This window comes from Macrotis lagotis, chromosome X, assembly GCF_037893015.1.
Source record: "Macrotis lagotis isolate mMagLag1 chromosome X, bilby.v1.9.chrom.fasta, whole genome shotgun sequence".
NCBI classification, from domain to species: Eukaryota; Metazoa; Chordata; class Mammalia; order Peramelemorphia; family Peramelidae; genus Macrotis; species Macrotis lagotis.
In genome coordinates this window covers 81,910,905-81,931,784 of record NC_133666.1, presented here as the reverse complement: position 1 = coordinate 81,931,784, position 20,880 = coordinate 81,910,905, and the positions used below count along the sequence as shown (strand labels likewise).

Below are 20,880 nucleotides of genomic sequence, written 5' to 3'. Positions count from 1 at the left end.
GAGTTAAGAGGACAATCTGATTCAAGCTCCATCTAACCAAGCATGTCCCCAGTAAATAATCACAGCTAACCCAAGGTATACAGGAAACCACCACCTCCCAATGCTAGTTCTTTCCCTTGGGGCCCGATAGAACACTTCTAATTGGTTACAAGATAGCAGTCTAGAAGTTTGAAGAGTGCCCTGCCCCTCAGCCAAAAAAGCTCCAGGTTAAACAGGCCCAGTTCTTTGAGCTGATCCTCAAGGGGCCTGCCTTCAAGGCCCTTCCCCATGCTGATCACCTAGCTCCCTTGAATACTATCCGATGCTTATCTTTAAACTGCAGTTCTCAGAACCGATTTCAATCCTCTAGATGTGGTCTGACTAGGAACTGAGGGGCTATCAACTTGCTCCTTCTGAAAACACAGCTTCAGTTAATAGTCTAATAGCAAGTTAACTGCTCTGGCTGCCTCCATTGTCTCTTCAAGCTGGCCAGTTCAAGCTTCCTAATGGACAGAGCTGACCAAGTCATCCCCATGAACAGAAACCTTTCATTGCTTGTAGGATGAAGTCAAAATGGTAGAAGCCCTCAGGAGTGGGCCCTGGCCTTGTCATTCCGTACTTGTTGGTCTTACTGTTCCTTTTGCTCCAAGGTCCTTTCCATCTCTGTGCCTTAACTCCCAGCTGCCCAATTTGTTAGGCCATTTGTCTACCTACCCTAATCCTGCCTGGCCTAGGCTCACTCAAGACCTGGGGTGGGTAGGTGTGAATGCGACTGCTCAAGTCTCAGACCATTCCAGTTAGGAAAGGCCAGTAGTAGGCTGTGGGATTCTGGAAGGGGGCGGGGCTGGGCTGAGGAGGAAGGGGTCAGGAACCTTAAACCATCAGGTAAAGTGGCTGGGGTGGAGTCACTGGCCTTGACGTCAGGGTCAGGCCCAAGTCATGGAAAAAATATTTGAGCAGAGGCTGAAGCTGTTATAAACAGGGTGAGAACAATAGGATAGGGGGGGGAGGGGGGGCCTGCCTGGCTTCCAGATAAAATCTGACCAGAGAGGGCCTATTAAGGTCTTCACCCTTATCCTCCTCCTCCCTGGTGGGTCTGCTGTCTCAGGCTTCCGGGACAGAGGGATGAGTACATTGTATGCATCTAAAACTATGTGTGTTTGTGTGTGTGTGTGTGTGTGTGTGTGTGTGTGTGTGTGTGTGTGTGTGTGTAAGCCTGCATGTGCACACATGGAAGCTTTGGCCTGCTCTGGGCTGTGTTGTCTCATGTCTAGGACCTTATCTATAGTGAAACGTCTGTGCTCACAAACAAATATGTTTGTCTGTCCACATCTACTGGTACCCAAACTACCTTTCCCAATGAAAGAAAACTCCCTGGTTAGGTCCTGATCTGTGGAGAGTTTATTCAGCTAATACCTCAGAGTAGGCTATACATACATGGGGGCCTTCCCCCATGGACTAGGGGGTGGAAGGCTGGGTATTGAGGGAGGATTAAAAACAAGGGAATGGATGGCTTATGCCTATGTTGGGCAAGAAGGCCCCTTAGGTACCCTTTCCTCCCCAGGGTTACAGGAAGTGACAATATTCCCCCTCTCCTCTGTGCCCCCCTGCCCCCAGTCTGGTTCGCTATGCATAGTCCAAAGGACAATAATCAATGTCAGAGCTTGAAGGATCCTTGGCATCTTAGTCCAACCTCTTCATTTTACAGATGGGGAAACTGAGTCTAAGTGATTGCCCCAGGCAAGTCAAAAGACAGATTCAGGACTAGAATGCAGAACTCCTGATTCCCCATACAGGGCTCTTTCCCTCATCCCATATTCCCAGAAATTCCAGGAGCCCCTGTCCTTTCCCTGCCAATTTCCATCAATTAATCCAATCCATAAGCATTTATTAAGCACCTATTAGGTACCAGACACTAGGCAGCATACATATAAAAAAGTGGGACTGTCCCTGTTCTCAAGGAACTTACATTCTAGCGCTATGAAGAAAACATGGGCTATATACACAATAAATAGAGAATTCGGGGGCAGAACCTGGGAGAATTAGTAAGGACCTTTGAAGGGAGCTAGTGGTTCCAAGAGGCAGAGGTAAAGAGGGAGAATATTCTTGTCATGGGCACCAGCCTGTGTAATGTGTAGGGAGGGTAGGGAGCAGTGCCCAGAAATCCAGGCTGGAGCCAGGCTGGCGGGGCACTGGGGAGCCATGGAAGCTTCTCCTGAGCAGGGGCATGACATGGTCAGCCCTTTACCTTAGGAAAGGCAGTTTGGCATCATTGGGGAGATGCTGGCCTTGGCATGGAGCTTTCTGAATTCCGGGAAGAGAGCTGACTGCCCCATGGTCTGCCTGGGACCTCAGGAGGATGTGTCCTTGGTGAGAGAGGAGCTGGCAGTTATGCAGGAGTCATCGGGGGGACCAAGGCTGGCCAAAGTTGGGGCCTGGGAGCAGCAGAAGAGGCTGCGCAGCTCAGAGGAGACACTGCTGCTGAAGGAGGCGTAGATCCAAGGATTGGTGAAGCTGTTGAGACTGGCCAGAAGCATGAGCAACACAAAGGGTGGTCCTGGGAAGAAGGCAGAAGCCAGAAAAGATGGAAGGGTTGGAGGAGATGGAAAGTGCATAAGGGATAGGTAAAGAAATGGCAGAGCTATGGGAATTATGGGCCAAGGGGATAAGGGGCAGAGCAGGGTAGAGAGGTTTGGACTGCCAAAGTAAGGGGGCTGGCTCTTCCCTATCACCCCCAAGCAGACTTGATAGGGGATAATGATTGTGTGTGAAGGCAGACATGACAGGCTCCATCAGCACAGCCCTCTGGATCCATCTGTATGTCTGCCTGCTTATGTGTGGTCTTGTGTGCCTTGAGTATATGGACCCCTAAACTTACCTTCTCGAGGTGCCTGGGGATCCCACACCGACCACAGCTGCACTAGGAAGAAGGGAGCCCAACATAGCACGTACACAATCACTATCACCAAGGTCATTCTCACTGTCTTGGTCATGGCTGCTGAGACCCGGGCCCCTTCACTAGGCCCCACACCACTTGCTCTTGGGGAGAGGCTAGCATGGATCTCTCGGAAGATGAGCACCTGGCAGGCAGCAATGCCTGCAGCTGGTGCCACAAACACCATTAGGGCAATCCAAGTGACATAGGCCCGGAGTCCCCAAGGCTCAATAAAGAGGGCCCAGCAGTCAAGGGTCCCAGTACCATCCTCTACCTCCTGTTGGCTGAAGATAAAGAGTTGGGGCAGGCTAAAGATCAATGACAGAGCCCATGCAACCAGGATGGGTCTATTCCAGCGAGCCCCACCATGGCGGAATGCCAACATGGGGCGGCAGATGGCTCGATGGCGGTCCAGGGTCATGGCCAGGATCATGTAAGAGGAAGCATACATGCCCACCATCTGCAGATACTTGACGGCTCGGCAAAGAAAATCAGGACCCTGGAAGCGGTCTGTGATGTCCCAAGCCAGCTGTGGAAGCACCTGGAACAGGGCCACAGCCAGATCAGCCAGACACAGGTGGCCAATGAAGACATGCATAGGGGCCCACCGGCTTCGTCTGCCCCTGCGGGCCAGAGCCCCCAGCACCAATATATTGCTCAGCGTCACACATACAAACATGGCTGCCAGCAGCGCCACTTCAGCCTGGGCCAACCATGGGTTTCGTGCTTCGCTGTTGCTGCTGCTGGTGTTGCCAGGAAGACTGCTGTTGGAATGGGGCCCAGGGGCTGCTGGGAAATGAAGAGAGATAGGGAGAAATAAGGACTCTGACCCTGCTAAGAGGGAGGTGGATGAGAATCTTGGTCCAATTTTGCCCCACATTGAATCACATTGTAAAAGGATTGATCACTTAGTGAGGCTGAGTAGGGGCAATAATTAAGAGAGATGGGGGTGGCCTGGAGGGCCATTCTTTTCTTCACTCTCCTGTTCCCACACCTAAGAATAACTACATGTATTCTGAACTAGGAGTTTCAGAGAATACTTTCCCTCTCCCTGGGTCAGAAATAGTGGTCAAGTCAGGGAACCATGATCATCAGGCTAACATTGGAGGGGGGAGTTAGAAAGTGGAGGATTAGACTCATACCTATTTATGGGCTCATGGGACCCTAGACCCAAAAGCTAGAAGGGAACTCAGAGGCTATTGTGTTCAGTCTTCTCATTTTTACAGGAAACTGAGGTCCAGGTAGGGGAAGGATCTTGCCCAAGGCCGCTCATAGGATTTAAGTCCAATTTCATTTTATAGAGGAGGAAACAGGCCCTACAGAGAGAAGTGATTTGCCCAAGGCTACATAGGTAGGAGGTAGCTGAGATGGGACTGGAACCCATGAGTCTCCCTGCCCACCTATTTCACATATGTCCAATGGGCATTCCTCACCTGCCATCCAATTAAATTTGCATAGACAGGGCAAGAGGCAGGATTTTGCCATTGTGCATTGCGGTAGGATGGGGAGGTGATGGAATGGGGGCAAGATTCCAGATCTCCAGAAATTTTCTCCTTCACACTATGCCCTTACCTTTAATCCTCACCCCCCTCCCCTGACAAATTTTGAAGAGGACAGCTTCCATCTTCCAGGAGAGGGATCCAAAGAATGGACTCTAGGTAGGGCTGAAACTTAGGAAAGTTGGTTGGTTGGAAGTAAGCCATTGGGCATGTTGGGTGAGGTAGTGGCCTGCCCTTGGTCTCTTTGACTGGCTCCCTGTACTCTCCCCTCTCTTCCCCTTCCAACTTTCAAACCAACTGGCTGCAAACAGACCCTCTCCTCTTTCTGTCCCTCACTGCCTCCCCTCTCCCTTTGCCCTTGGCCCTTTGGCCATGCCACCCAGGTGGTGGGAGCCTTACCTGATGCTGTAGAAGCTCTCAGCATGACGGATAGGTGCAGAGAGGACCCTAGTGGCTAGCCCTTCTCCTCCACTTTGGGAACCTGGAAGGGAGAGAGCCCTGGATGAGCTCAGAATGCCTTCAAGTCCCTCCAGATCCAGTCTCTGCCACCCAAGCTCAGGTGGCAGCAAGTGCCAATGGGGGTAGAGAGATGACAGGCTTCCTAGGGCCCCGGTGGGTTCCCACTGTTCTCTCCAGCCCTCTAAGTGGAAACAAGTTAAAATGGATGAGGGACTCTGGGTGTGCTGTCTGTGGGGATGGGGTGGGGGGAATTGAAGGGTGTTCAGGAAAAGGGTCTGGGGCTGAAAAAGGGAGTGTGTCTATGCCTGTTCTCGCTTTAATGATCTCTGCTGGTTGGGCTATAGCCAGAGACCTCCCTTGCTTTTCCTTCCCTTTCCTCCCCTTCCTTCCCCTCTCCCTTCCCTCCCCTTCCCAGCTCAGCCTGATCTGGCCGAGGGCTGTGAATGCAGAGCCAAGGACAGGGAGCTTGGGTATTTATGGGGGGGGAGGGTTGGGGGGAGCAGAGGTCTGGGATCTGGATCAGATCCAGAGAAACTGAGAAGTCCAGTGAGAGAGCCATGCAGACATGAAGGCAAGCATCAAAGTAATCCCCCAAGGACAGAGGCAAAGATCAGAACCCCTCCCTAGAGCCCCCACCCCCAGCCCCTGAGATGAACCAAAGCAGATAGTGAGGGACAAGGGACCTCAGGCTCCTCACCTGATTCAGTACTTCTCGTTCTCCCTGGCTTTAATCACTTTCCATCTCCCCATTCAGGCCAGGACCCAGCTCCGCCCTCCACAGGCTGCTCCCCCCCCCCCCCCCCCCCCCCCCCCCCCGCAAGGCCCCCTGTGAGCAAGGAGGGAGGGCCCTGAGACCTGCTCACACACACCTGCCCTGCCCCACCCACTTCCTGTCCAAGATTCCCCACACCAGAGGAGAGGGATGGGGGAGCCAACCCAACCGCTGCCACCACCACTACCACCACCACCACCACCACCACCACCATCAAGCTCCTACCCAGCCAACATTGATTGCCCCTCCCTGGAAGGGGTCAGAGACCATTTCAGTCAAACTCCTTGTTTTTCAGATGGGGAAACTGAGGCTAGACTGCGGAAACAATTTGGCTGAGTTAGTAGCAGAAAGCAGAGCAAGAAGGCAGCCCTCCATACTCCTAGTACTGGTGCTGGACTCTTTCTGGGACACTATTTTCTCCAGCATCCCCCCCTCCCTCAAGATCGGGCTGCTCAAAGATATGTATGGTCATACACAAACATACACACACAGAGGAGGATGGAAGACTAGACAGTCCCCTCCTCTTCCCCATCTCTGGGATTGCCATCAAGCTGGGGTGGCTACCCCACAGTTAATGATGGGAAGAAGGCGTGGTTGACTGGGGTGGGGTTGATTCCCCTAAGGGAGTCAGTTAGCTTCCTTCTGGGGGGGAGGCAAAAATTTCAGCCTTCCCAGAATGGACCCAGGGATCCTGTCCTGCCCTGTTTTCCTGTATCATTCCTGCCCTTTCTGTCCTTGCCCCCCCCCCCAGCCCTCCAATTAGGAACCCAGCCAAGGAGGTGTAAGGAAGAAGAGAGATGGTTTCCCTCACCAAGTCAGGCGTACACCAGAGTAGGCTAGTAATTTATACCCATAACTATTCCCTAGATTTGTGCTGCCTGGCCCTTTAATATAGGACTCTCCATTCACTGAATCCGGAAGGCCACATTTTCATTTTAGTCTAGGAGATGGGGAGAACCTGGCATCTGGGACTTACTAGGCACATCACCTCTCTTGGACCTCAGCCTCCTTCTTTGGACTAGATGAGCTAAGATTCTGTCAAACCCCTTCACTTCCTAGGTCTTAGTTTCCTTCCCTGTAAAAATTGGATTCAATGATTTCTAGGGTCTTTTCCTGCATTAATCCTCCCATCCCCTGATCATCTAAACTTTGCATGTGAAGGAAAATCCTAATAAAAACCAAAGAAAGAAACCCTCACATACACAGCTCCAAAATACTCAACTGTGGAACAGAGGCAAGAGAACCACACAGTTACATGGGGAACAATCCCAATTTAGGCACTCTTAGGGATCAACCTGGAACTTCAGAGTGCTTTCTATGGGGGCGGCTATGTGGTTCAGTGGATAGAGAACAGACCCTGGATTCAGGAGTACCTGAGTTCAAATCCTGCCTCAGACACTTAATAATTACCTAGTTGTGTAGCCTTGGGCAAACCACTTAACCCCATTGCCTTGTAAAAACCTAAAAAAACAAAAAACCCAGAGTGCTTTCTATGGCCTCCATGATCTCAATGAGGTCCCTGCTATATATACTTAGTCCTTCCACATCATGTGGGGATTAAGGACAAAGTACCCCATGATGTGGAAAATCCATGTAAAATTTTTTGACCCTCCTTTTCTTTTGTTTGTTTGTTTGTTTTTTGCTGATCTTCCCTTTTTTACCAAAGAGGTTTGAATTTTTTCTTTTTTCTTTTATGGAGTGTTGATCTTTTGCAAATACTATACATATATTTTATATATTTCTGAGGTTCTGAACTTTTTCAGTATCATCTGCAGCTTCTGCAAAACTCCCATTTAAATCTTATGTCCTCCCATGATATATCAAAACCACAAAAGGTGAGAGGGGAAAGGAATACCTGTTGCTGGTCCTGGGTCTTTCTATCCAGCTCATTGGTGGCACTCCCCAATTTGGCTGACTTTGGAGTCCAGGACCCTTTGGGCAGCTGAAATTGTTAAGAAATACAGAAAACAAAATAATGCTTCAAACCTATTATGATCTGCTAAGAGGTGAGCACAACTTGGTGGGACTGCTGAATGGAAATATAAATTCCTGTAAACTCTAGATTATCTAAGTCACTTACAAGGTCCAGATCTGGTGGGCCAGGCTGTGACTTGGGCTCTTTTGGCTGCAGCTGCATCCTCGTGAGAAGTGACATATTTACCGTATCACCTGTAGAGCAGTCAGCCATTAAATGACCTGGCCAGTGTCATCAAGCTAGGGTCTGAGGTCAAATTTGAACTCAAATCTTCCTGAATGCAGGCCCGGAGCTCCCTGAGCCATCTAGTTGCCTCAATGACATTTCACTGGGGAATCAGCATGTGCTTCTGTTTGATCACTGAGCTCATTCTAAGAAATGGCTATTTCTGGCTCTGGTTATATACCCCGGTGACTTTAAGAGATCATTAGGTCCTGACTCAGTGCTGGCTTTTATTTCTTGTTAGGATGATGCTATAGCCAAAAGGACAATGTAAGCCCAAGTCATAGCCTGGCCCAGCAGATCTGGACTAGTCAGTGACTTGTTCTTAACTCCTAGCAGGGTAGATAAAAGGGATGAAGGATTCTTTTATTTTCTGTATTTCTTAAAAAGCATGTTTTTGAATCTTTTGTGTCTTAAGAATTTCTTTTGTGTTGGAGGAAATAACTGATACCAACTTCTATTTTATACACTGAGTACATTTTCCAGATAGAATCTTATCAATTCCTTCCAGGTAAAATATTAGAGCCATATTCAAGATTTGTTTTAGAGTCCTTCATTAGAATTCTACTCTGGGGTGAGAGGATGATGATCCAGTGAGTATCAGAAAAGTCAATTCTCTCCCTTTGGAGACAGCCTGCCCCAAGGATGGATCTGAGCTCTCTGGGAGTCCAGAGTTGAGGTCTACTGTGAAAGGTGTTGCCCTCCCTATCCTCTTCAGTAATGAGTGGTAGAGAAATAAAAATGGCTCAACAAAATGAATCAATAATCAGCCAAGTGTGACAGGAAATGCAATGTTCCACATTGCAGTGCCACACAAACAAGGGAGGGAAGACCATTTTCTCATTTCTCCAGGATCAAACTTGATGATTGCTTTAGTAATCAATTTCCTTGTTTTGTTCTTTTCATTTAGATTGTCATAGTCATTGGCCATATTGCTTTCTCAGTTCTACTTTGTACAGTATCAGTTCAGATAAATCTTCTTATGTTTATCTGGTCTTCATAATTGTCAGAATCTGTATGACCACACTGGCCCTGGAGTCAGGAGGCCCTGAGTTCAAATCTGGCCTCAAACACCTAGCTGTGTGACCTCGGGCAAGTCACTTAACCCCATTGCCCTGCCAAAACCAAAAAAAAGAACAAAAATCTGTATGACCAACTAGAGAAAGAACTTATGGAGTCTGAATGCAGATCAAAGAAAGTATATTATTTTCACTTTATTTTTATAGTATTTCCCTTTTATTTTGTTTCTTCTTTCACAACATGACTAATAATGGAAATGTTTTATATGATTGTACATATGCAACATATATCAAATCTTAGGAAAGAGAGAGGGAAGGGAAGGAGGGAAAAAATTTGGAATTCAAAATCTTATAAAAATAAATGTTAAAGGGTGCCTAGGTGGTGCAGTGGACAAAGCACTCACCTTGGAGTCAGGAGTACCTGGGTTCGAATCCGGTCTCAGACACTTAATAATTACCTAGCTGTGTGGCCTTGGGCAAGCCACTTAGTCCCATTTGCCTTGCAAAAACCTAAAAAAAAGTAAAAAAAATGAATGTTAAAAATTGTCTTTACATGTAATTGGAAAAAATAAAATACCATTAAAAAAAGAACCTGTGTGAGCCTGGTCAAGTTCCTTAACTATGTTTACCTCAGTTTTCTCATCTGTAAAATGAGTTGGAGAAAGAAATGGCATACTAAAGTATCTTTGCCAAAAAAAACCCAAAACAACCCAAATGGGGTCACAGAGTCTCACATGACTAAAATGACTGAACTACACCAAATGTGTGTTATTGTGTTAGGTACCAAAGTAGTCTATCCTCAGGCAGTTTACATCTATTAAAGGAAACATCATACATGCAAATAATGTGTATATATATATATAATAATCACAAGGTGATTAGGGTATGGGGAAGCATTAGCAGCCCAGAAGATGAGGGAAAATTCACAAAGAAGGTGGAGAAAATTGAACTGAGTTTTGAAAGAAGCAAGGGATTTCTTTTTTTTACAAGGCAAATGGGGTTAAGTGGCTTGCCCAAGGCCACACAGCTAGGTAATTATTAAGTGTCTGAGACCGGATTCGAACCCAGGTACTCCTGACTCCAGGGTTGGTGCTTTATCCACTGCACCACCTAGCTACCCTGAAGCAAGAGATTTTAAGAGGTAATGGGTAGAAGGATGGTCATTCCAGGTATGGGGGAGACACTCTTCAGAGGTTAGATTTTCAACAGCTACTGTTGGGAGTGGAATTAGAGATTCAGTTAAGGAGGAATTGCCTCGTGAGCCCAAGTGAGATTAAATAGCAAAACTTGATAATTGTTTCTCGTGATTTCCTCCTGTTCCATTCAGCAGCATGTGAATAGGCATGAAGAAGATAGTGCAGGGTTGTGGTTTGGTGAGGCACGAAGCAGCAGAGGGACAAAGAGGAAAGGGATTTGAGAGTAACCAGTGGGGTGAAGAGATGGAGAAGGAAGGAAAGTGAAGCCAGATCCTGGGAAAGTACTGAGGGTTCACGAAGAGGTCAAAGAATAGATTTCAACAGGTGAGGCATGGGGAGAGATGAAATGATAGGAGATTATGATGGGATAGAGAAATTTCAGAATTCTTGATCATGGAAGTGGAACATGTTTGAGTGATAGAGAGAGCCAGGGTTTCCCTGTGTGACTGAGGTGGAGTGAAAGCATAGGTCATGGGAGTTCAGTAAACTGAGGAACTTGGAGGGAACACCAACATGAATGTTAGAATCCTATAGTCTACAGGCAAGAATGTGGGTAGAGAGGGGAAACCACAAGCCAGATACTGAGCAAGTTGGGAAGGGGGGAAAAATAACCTTGGAGTTTGTAAATAACTGCCATTATAATCTGGACCAGTTGATGAATCTGGCTAGTGAAAAGTTTTGAATGTTGTGGTCAGAGGGGATCTGAAACTGGCAGAGAGGAGCAAGAACTATTCTGACTCCCCTTCTAAGACATGTTACTCTATGGCATTCACATGGACCCAGCTCTTCCCACCTATGGTTCCACTGGGTCTGCCCTGCCTGGGCCCTTCCATCTTACTACAGACAGGAACCCTAAAGTCACCTACACCACCACAGAACCTGCCCTCCCCTTGCTCCAGCAACCTCCATGTCCCTACCACCCTTTTTTTGACATTTACAATTACCCAATGCTTGGGTCAATCTAAAGAGAACCTCTGTGGACAATGATAATATACCAGAATTCATTCCTGGATTCTAACAAAACCTCCTTTGGAGCTTCCTTTTGTAGGATGTGTTCACCCATTAGAATGTAAACTCTTTGAGGGCAGGGACTTTTTTGCTTAGCTCAGGGCCTGATACATAGTAGGTATTTGATAAATGCGTGTTGTTTTACCTTGCCATATGTGTTATGGTCCAGTCAAACATCCAGTCAGATAATTTTGAGGATACACCTCAAATAATGTATCCTACTTCTCATCTAGCCTTTCTACTTGCTGTCTCCCATGCCCAGCCACCACTCAAAATCCTGAGTTTTCCTTTTTATTTTTCCTTTAAAAAACTTTTTTTGAGGCAATCAGGATTAAATGACTTTCCCAGTGTCACACAGCAAGTAAGGATCTGAAACTGGATTTGAACTTAGAGCCTCCTGACTCCATTATATCCACTGTATCACCTAGCTGTGCTCTCCCCCCCCAATCTTTTTTTTATCTTTTTGGGGTTTTTTTATGAGGCGATGGGTCACACAGCTAATAAGTATCAAGTGTCTGAGGTCACATTTGAACTCAGTTCCTTTGAACTCCAGGGCCAGTGCTCTATCCACTGTCCTATTTACCTGCCCTCTCCCCTTTTAAGCAGACAATTGTATTTTATTGTGCATTTTTGAAGTGAATTCCTAATTTCTTGTTTCACAGAAAGCATTAAGTGCACTCAAGCTTAACATGTATGTTGTAAACATTGCCTTGCTCCCTAAATAAAAGAAATCATTCCAACAATTTATCCAAGAGGCCATTTCAACTGATGTCCTCCAATGACATGGAGATGGAGATGACAGATTACTACTCCCCTTACCCCAATATGTACACCTTCATTGATAATCAATCAATATCCTTTCTTCAGTCTCAGGTCAGCTACATATTTCTTGCCAACAATCATTAAGTGCCCAAGAAGATTTTCATCATCCTACAGATATGTGAGTTAAAATAGTATCACCATCACTGCTCTGCCAAGAGGGGAGAAACATGATTCATCATCGGTCTTCTGAAGTCATAATTGGTCATTATATTCATTAGATTTTTTTTCATTATTTCAGGTTTGTGTTCTCATTATTGTAATCACTATAATTTGTTCTCCTGGTTTTGTTCAACTCACTCTCTGGATCTGTTTTCTATATCAATTCATACAAGTCTTCTAATTTTCTCTGAATCTTATTCTCAATTCTAACAGAACAGTAATGTTTCAAAAGATTCATATACCTCAATTTGTTTAGATATTCCCCTGTGAAGGAGAGGACACCACTCTTATTTCCAGTTCTTGACTGCAACAAAATGAGCTGCTAAAAATATCTTTGTATGTATGGGTCCTTTTCCTCAATCCCTAGTTTCCTTTAAAACTCAGAGCAACAAAGAAAGAGGAAAAGGACCCATATGTACAAAAATATTTATAGCAGCTCTTTTCATAGAAGTCCCAATTTGGAAACTAAGCGGGGGGGGGGATTCCCACCTATTGGAGTATGGTTAACCATATTATGATATATGAATATAATGGAAAATTATTGTTTTCTAAGTAATAAGGAAATGGATAGTTTCAGAGGAACTAAGACCTCCTCTTTGATATGATACACAATAAAGTGAACACAATTAAGTAACTGTAGGCAGTTGTAACAATTTTTTGGAGAAAAATAACTTGGAAATGTTGCAAAATTTGTTATCAGTTAAATAAGACAGGAAGCCAAAAGATATATTTTACCTCTTGAAGAAGGGGGGCTGGACCTCAAACACAAGCCTAGACAATGTGGGGATTTCTTTTGCTGCATTAGGGGGTTTATGATGAGGACCCTGATTTTTTCTTTTATTTAAAATAAAAAATAAATATCCTATATGCCTGTTTGTTTTTCATATTTACATGTCTCCCTTCAATCTTTGGTCTCCCTTGCTGGAACTGACAGAATCCAGTGGTTCCTCTAGCCCCTCATCCCAGGAAAAAACACAAACAAAACAAACAGCGTAGAAGTTTGGGAACTGATAAACAGTGTGCAATGAGAAGTGAGTGGAAATAGCAAGTCAGAGATGTAGAGTTGCATGCAAGGAACAACAAGAACATCAGTGTCACAGAATGGCTTTGATTAATTGGGCAGCTGGGCTGAAGTGGGGGCAATACTTGTAGCAGGAAACGGAGCTGAGTGGTTTACCCAGAAGAAACATTGTGCCTGGGCACTTGGCAGGTGGGGGTGGTGTATAGTGTGAGGACTCTACCTGAAGAAAAAGGACTTGGAGGCCCTGAAATACAGGAGGCATGAGTTATCTTGGCCCCATTTGTTCACTATGTGAATGTCTCTCCACTTTCTCATTTGTATCCTTCCTCCCACTAAGGCAGTGTATATTTGTGGGAAAGGGTACTAGGTTTATGAGAGGGAAAATTCTCTAGCTGCACTTCTTTAAAAATTTTATTTATTTATTTTTTCATTAAAGATTTTATTTGTTTTGAGTTTTACAATTTTTCCCCTGATCTTACTTCCCTCCCCCCACCCCCCACAGAAGGCAATTTGTCAGTCTTTACATTGTTTCCATGGTATACCTTGATCCAAATTGAATGTGATGAGAGAGAAATCATATCTTTCAGGAAGAAACATAAAGTAGAAGAGATAGCAAGATCAGACAATAAGATATCAGGTTTTTTCTAAATTAAAGGTAATAGTCCTTGGTCTTTGTTCAAACTCCACAGTTCTTTCTCTGGATACAGATGGTATTCTCCATTGCAGACAGCCCCAAATTGTCCCTGGTTGTTGCACTGAAGGGATGAGCAAGTCCATCAAGGTTGGTCATAGCCCCCATGTTGTCTAGCTACACTTCTTTTTTTTTTTTAGGATTTTTGCAAGGCAAATGGGGTTAAGTGGCTTGCCCAAGGCCACACAGCTAGGTAATTATTAAGTGTCTGAGACCGGATTTGAACCCAGGTACTCCCTGACTCCACTATGCCACCTAGCCACCCCCTAGCTACACTTCTTACTAGGCCATCTTTTATTTTTAATTCTTCATTTTCAGCATTTCTTTTTTTCTTTTTTTTTTTTTTGCTTAAAGATTTTATTTATTTTGAATTTTACAATTTTTCCCCCAATCTTATTTCCCCCCCCTCCCCACAGAAGGCAATCTGCCAGTCTTTACATTGTTTCCTTGGACAGACAATAAGATATCAGTTTTTTCCTAAATTAAAGGTAACAGTCCTTGGTCTTTGTTCAAACTCCACAGTTCTTTCTCTGGGCACAGATGGAACTCTCCATTGCAGACAGCCCCACTTATGGAATGAATGAGTCCATCAAGGTTGATCATCATCCCCATGTTGTCTAACTACATTTCTTACTGGGCCATCTTAATAAATATTGCTTTGAGTTGTGCCTAGTGATTGATTGTAAGGGATTTATGAAGTATTATTAGTTTATTAGTATTAATTAGTATTATTAGTATTAATAGTTCAGAGACAAAGTGCCTTTTGAATTTAAGAGAGGAAGTATGTGCCTGGCTTGGTTGTGTAGGGAGGACATATAGGAAGAAGTGAATGAGTTGAATGGGATCTCAAAGGGATCAAAGGGGAGTTTGGGCACAGAACTAATTCTCTCTTTACACCAATGAAGGCTTCCAGGAAGGAGGAGTTACTAATTCCCACTTTGGAGAATCTCTGTGAAGCCCTCCTGCTGGAAGACCAGGAGATGGATGAGATAACCTCCTCTCTATTTTCTTTGATAATTCTTTTTTTTTCTTTGATAATTTTAAAAAGATAATGTCTAGGCTCATTTTTGATCATGACTTTCAGGTAGTCCAAGAATTTTTAAATTATATATTCTGGATCTCTTTTCCAGATCAGTTATTTTTCCAATGAGACAGTTCACATTTTTTTTCTATATTTTCATTCTTTCAATTTTGTTTTATTGTTTCTTGATGTCTCATGGAGTCATTAGCTTCCACATACCAAGTTCTAATCTTTTTCTTCAATGACCTTCTATGCCTCCTTTCTCATTCGACCAATTTAATGTAAGGCATTTTCTTCAGTATTTTTTTGTGCCTCCTAATTTACCAAAGGTGTTGACTCTCTTTTCATGATTTTCTTGCATCACTCTCATTTCTCTTCCCAATTTTTCCTCTATCTTTCTTGATTCCTAAACTCCTTTTTGAACTCTCAAAGCTATTTTTTGGGCCTGTGATCATTTCACTTTTTTTTTTTTAACTTTGCATGTTGCTATTTTGACATTGTCTACTTCTGAGTTCATGTTTTGATCTTCCCTGTCAACATCATAACTTTCTATGGTCAAGTTCTTTTGTTGTTTGATCGTTTTCTAGCCAATTTCTTAATTCTTAACTTTGTTAAAGTTGGGCTCTATTCCCAGGGTGGTGGGGGTACTGTCCCTAGATTCAGGACCTTTCTTGCTGCTGCTCTCAGAACTAGTTCTGGGGGTCTGGCTTGTGAGTGATCACAAACACTCTTCTTCACCCTAGAACTGTGACCAGGGCTACTGCATCCTTGTAGCTCAAACACAAATAAGTGTTCTTCCTTACTCTGGGCCTGCAATCCAGAATTACTTATGGGCAATGCAATAGTGTCCTCCACCCAATGTTAGCAAAGTGTCCCTCGCTCTGACCAGTTGCCTGACCCCTTACTTATTTGTGGGTTAAAAGCTCCTGAAGCTGCTGCCAAACTGCCTCTGAAACCTGCTGTTGGAATTCCAGCCCAGTCTGTGCCCCATAGGCTCCAGATCTGATCACTACCCCAGTGAAATCCTTTCCTGCTAACCTGCTAAGTTGACTTGGGCTGGAAAATTGTTTCACCTTTTGTTGGTCAGGGGGTTGAAATTCAATTTGAGATGTTATTTTAAAATTGTTTGGAGGGGAATTTGGGAGTACTTTGTCCCTCCCTTTACTTCACCAACTTGGCTTCTCCTCTCCCATCTAACAGAGTCTCTACAAACTCTATATTCTAATGACCCAAACTCCATGGGCTGATCATCCAATGGCATGGCACAGGCTGAACAATAAGCATTTTTCATCCATTTGGTTTTTCCAATGTGTATGTATGTGTTAGGCTGATTCATTCTGAGTGGTTAGGTATCTCATCAAGGGAGTCCTGTATCCAGGAGTATCTGGAAGACCTTGCCATCCCCAGGGAAACACTCTTCCCTTTAGACTCTGCACTGGACACCCTCCATGGTAGCAGTGAACACCTGTAAGTATATATCTCTCTGTTTATATTTAGATGGATACTGATAATCAGAGGATTGTCAAACAAAATTATCTGGTGTCACCTTGACATACTCCTGAGAGAGTTGGAGGAGAGCCCTTACAGATTTAAATGCTCTTTGATAATCAAAGAATAAACATTGATTTGGAAAGGATTAACCAACCTCACTGTTATTTTGTAGGTGAAGAAATTGAAGCTCAGAGAGACCAAGGAACTTGCTAAGAGGAAGCAGGGCTAGTATATTGGGAAAATCATAGCCCATTTCTTTCCCTGGCTTTTTGTCCCCTCTTAAAATGCCCTCTAGTAGCTGTCCCCTTATCTTCCTGCATTATTCAACTATGATCTTGCCCTTTAGGGAATAAGGAAAACTGGGCTAAGTGGACAGAATTCTCCATTCTCTCCCACTCTCATCTTTTGTAAAAGGTAATAATGCTCAAAGCTGCATAAAACCATACAAAACCATAGATTATTACAATCATAGGACCATGAGATCCTAGACCTAGAGCCAGGATCTGAGAGATTGAGCCCAACCACTCATTTAACAGATGAGAAAACTGAGACCCAGAGAAGAAAAGGGACTTGTTCAAAGAATAAGACTAATAAGAAGTATTTGAATACAGGTCTTCTGTATCTGAAGCTGTTGTTCTTCCCACTGTGCCAAATCCAGTTCTTCCTTTTACATTGTAGATATTTAATAGTACATACTGGTGAAAGTGACTTACCTGAATTGACATAGCCAGTAAGAGACAAAATTGGGATTCAAGTTCAAACTCGGGTTCTTTTCCCATCCTTGTGCTCAGGAGAATCTCCTGTTCCTTGGGAGTCAGGCAAGATAGACACTATTTACCCAGTTTGGGAGCTATGGAAAGTGAGATCTAGCAAAGCTGTACTGCTTTGGGTCAGATGGGAATTCTTCAGTTTCCGGTTTTGTACATTATTATAGAAAAAATGTGTTCAGAGTAGAGTTGTGTATATTCAAATCCCTGTTCTGCCTGCCATTCCCCTTTTGCATCTTCTTGGGCAAAGCTGGTCCTCTCTTGGGGGTCTCAGGAAAATGGTCTGCTGTCAAATGAGGGAGTTGGGTTGTCTGACCTCTAAGTTCTCCTCTGGAGAATATTGACTAAGTCCCAGTGGGGAAGAGACTTGTTCACCCAGTGAGTGAGTCAGTGACTGAGCAGCTCTTAGACCCCAGCCTCTGGCCTTCCAGGACAGACCTTTCTCTATAGCCAAAGACAGCAGTGGAGAGGTTGGGGGTGGGGGTAGGGTGGGAATGTTTCCTTGATGTTCTATGGCTTATTCCACTCCCCTCCCCCACCCCACCCCCCTCAGGCCACTTCCCCTCTGGGCCAGTGCTGAATTAGACCCTGTCATGCCTAGCTGGGCTGGGTGACTGAACTGGAGGGAGGGTTTGGGGGGCAGTAGGAATGGAATGGAGCCAAATGGAGGGTTGGGGCTTAGTCAGAGAACATTTTCCATGAGTTCTGGAGCTACTGAACTGTGGTTGGCTTCCTGCCACAGGCCCTGATCCGGCTCAGATAGGAGCGGAGGAGCCTGGGGCGGCTGGGGGGTGGGAAATTGTTAGCCATCCTGGAGCACCTTTGGCTTGGGCTAATGCCCTCAGACGGGGGCCACCCCTACAATCAGAACTTCCCTCTATACTGGATTCTGACCTGTTATCCAGCACCCACAGGTAGCTCTGCTTGGCTAATACTCAGATATTAAGTGGCTTTCCTTCCTAGGAAACAGAGATACTTTGAGCATCTGAGTGGCATTTTAACATGGCCTTCTGCAATTTGAACAAGTCCTTTTTTTTTTTTTTAAAGGTTTTTGCAAGGCAAATGGGGTAAAGTGGCTTACCCTAGTCCACACAGCTAGGTAATTATTAAGTATCTGAGGTCGGATCCTGAGTCCAGGGCCGGTGCTCTATCCACTGTGCCACCTAGCCACCCAATAAGTCCATTTTTGATAGTGGAAACTTGAATATCATGGCATCCTGGGATGTGTGTGGAAACAGACCTGACCTGAATATCACTTTACCTAGTTTCTATCCCTTGCTGTGCCATTTACTTGCTGTAAGGCAAGATAGGGAAGGTGCAGGATCTGGATAGACAGCAGGAGGCAGAGAGCTGGGGGGAACTATTGGGATTTCCAGAGGGGACTCCCTCCTAAGTAAAGGGAGTGCCTTACAGCTTTACATACTTTGGACAAGTCCCTTTCCCTCTCTGGAGTCCAGCTTCCTCATTTCTACAATGAGGGGCTTGAACTCTGAGCTTCCAATGATGGGAGAACTTGGGCTTTTATGCACATAGGTACCATTCACCTGGGGTTAAATTGAACTCTGTCCAATAGAAGTCAGAGGAGAAAGATGAAAGAATAGCAAAGGTCTTGGGGATGGGTAGCAGGAGGTGGGGGGGGGGGCACGGTTATAGTTAAGAGCTCTTTTGCCCTCAGAAGCTCCAGCAGCTTTTAGCCTGCTAGGACCAGCAGGTTTGAGTCTCCTTCCTGTTGCTTGCTTGCTAGATGTCTGGTAATTCTGGCAAGATGGGGGGAGAGGGGGTGACCACCTAGCTCCTAGGAAAATAGCAAGCCCATCTCCTGCTCAGTCACTGGACAACAGTGTCCTCAGGACTTTAGAACAGGATGGCAGAACCTCTTTGTGTGTGTGTGTGTGTGTGTGTGTAGCCCTGGTGGTTTTATGGCTCCCCCCCCCTCTTTCTTCCCTCCTTACCGGTAAGCATAAGCAGAGGCTCAACCCTGAGGTGGGGTTTGTAGAGGTGGGTGGCTGTAGAGGAAGAACTGAAAGGAAAGAGAATGGAGCCTGTGCCCCTTAGGCTTGACTTCATTAGGTTTCTCTTCATTTCCCCCTCCTCCAACTCTTAAAGAGAAAAGAGAAAGACTACTCTGGTTTTAGGGAGATTTAAGGCCTCTAGGAGCAGGGATCCTCAGAAGGTTGGATGTTGGACGGGAGCCCCACCCTGGCCTCACTGAACACCTGGCATGCCCATCAAAATACCTCCAGTGGCCAATCTTCTCATCTCTCCCGCAGGCCTTCCTCCCCCAGCAGCAGATGAGGCTTTGCTGATCAGCAAGATTAGGTGGGAGGGTCTGCTGGAAGGACTTCAGAGTTTGATGGGAGGAGGATGGAGTTCTTCTGGGGCCCTTCCTGCCGTTTTCCTCTTCTTGAGTCCAGGTTTCCATACTCCCCTTGCATCAGATAAAGGGTTCAATCCCTCTGTCTCCATGTTCCTTCCCAGTAGAGGGGTAGACGACAGGTCTGAGAGAAATCCCTACTTCTCAGGGGAGAAGCTAAGACAGGAATGGGGCTCTTTGCAATAGTTCCAAGATAAGGGCCTTCAAGTTCTAGCAAGGTGCTGAATGTGGAGAAGCCTGGGATGTACCCCATCTCATTCCAGGCCTCTTTAAGGGAGATGTCTCTCTATAGCCTGGGGGGGGGAGGGGAGACCTTGGAAAGTTCTCCCTCTCCCCACCCCACAGAGAACAATCTCCCGTCCCTATACTGCAGCTTACTGGTCATCTGAGTAATTGCAGACTGCTGTGTCAGGTAGTAGGAGGCCGGAAGCCAGTACCGGCCGGGGTAGAGGGCACAGGCTCTATCCTCTTTCCTGGGGGTTTTGAGTCAGGCCCCTGGGGACGTGCTTCACCCTTTCCTGTGATCCTACCTTCCCTGAAAGCTCTGACTGAATCAGTCTGAATGCCGTTGGATAGAGAGCATCCCTCCTTCCCCAGTACCCAATCAACACCTGGACTCTCCATTGCCTTCACAGCAGAAGATGCCAGGGCTACTTAGAATGCTAGAATCCTTCATCTCCTTCCCCAGAGAAGGAAGGCGAAAGCGAGAAAATCCCACCCCTTCCCCCTCAAGGTGGCCGACTCCCTTTTTCCTAGTAGAGAATTGGCAGATACTGGACATCGCAGTGGACCTGGGGTGGGGCAGGGTGAATAGGGAGTTTGGGGGAGTATTGCCTGGGAACGGTGCTGAAGGATGGGGGAGGGGAGGTGAAAGCAGTTTTCTGTCGTAAGAGAAAATGATAAAGAGAAAGCTCGGGAAGGTCCGGGATCCGGATAGAGAGGAGGAGGCAGAGAGCTGGGGGGAACTGTTGGGATTTCCAGAGAGGACTCCCACCTAAGTAAAGGGAGCGCCTCGGTTTACGGATGTGGTAGCTTTTCTTCCTCCCCTGGCTCGGCTCTACTCAGTGCGGGGTGCTGGGGCATTCCTTCCCCGTCCCCCTCCCTCGGACTCCCCCTTCGCCAGCATCCGCCCCTTTCTTCCTCCTCCCTCCACAAGATACAGCCATTTTACCACCACCTGGGAAAAGGTAGCCTTGGGATTTTCTAGCTCCATAGGTATCTCCTGGGCTGCCAGAGCTGGGGGAGGGGGAGAAGGGGGAGGCAGGCTCCAGCTGTGCTCCAGAGGTGGCCCAGGATGGCTGGGATGCTCCAGAGTTGTGAGCAGGGGGCGGAGGGAAGCGGAGAGGGGGGAGGGACTAAAGAGGCGCTGGGGTGGTGGCTGGCGAGGGAGGAGGAGAGATGAGGAGCGAGCAGACTGTGGATGTGAGTGTGAGGTAATCTCCTTCCCTCCCCTCCACCCTTCCAATCTCC

General features: G+C 46.1%; 1 protein-coding gene across 6 annotated transcripts; it reads right to left on the bottom strand.

Annotated features, from left to right (window-relative positions):
• Positions 1 to 1,096: 1,096 nt before the first annotated feature.
• Positions 1,097 to 5,954, bottom strand: AVPR2 (arginine vasopressin receptor 2). Of its 6 annotated transcripts, none has more exons than XM_074203687.1 (4): positions 5,870 to 5,954; positions 4,813 to 4,894; positions 2,858 to 3,703; positions 1,099 to 2,536 (listed from the first exon to the last, which is right to left on the bottom strand). In XM_074203687.1, the coding sequence occupies exons 2-4, from the start codon at positions 4,835 to 4,837 to the stop codon at positions 2,331 to 2,333; spliced, it is 1,077 nt and encodes a 358-aa protein (XP_074059788.1). In that variant the 5' UTR covers positions 4,838 to 4,894; positions 5,870 to 5,954; the 3' UTR covers positions 1,099 to 2,330. The 6 variants fall into 6 exon arrangements, with proteins under 6 accessions (XP_074059793.1, XP_074059789.1, XP_074059788.1 ...); XM_074203686.1 differs by lacking the exon at positions 5,870 to 5,954 and adding an exon at positions 5,570 to 5,613; XM_074203691.1 differs by lacking the exon at positions 5,870 to 5,954 and adding an exon at positions 4,057 to 4,230 and having other exon boundaries at positions 4,813 to 4,947.
• Between the last annotated feature and the right edge of the window lie 14,926 nt (positions 5,955 to 20,880).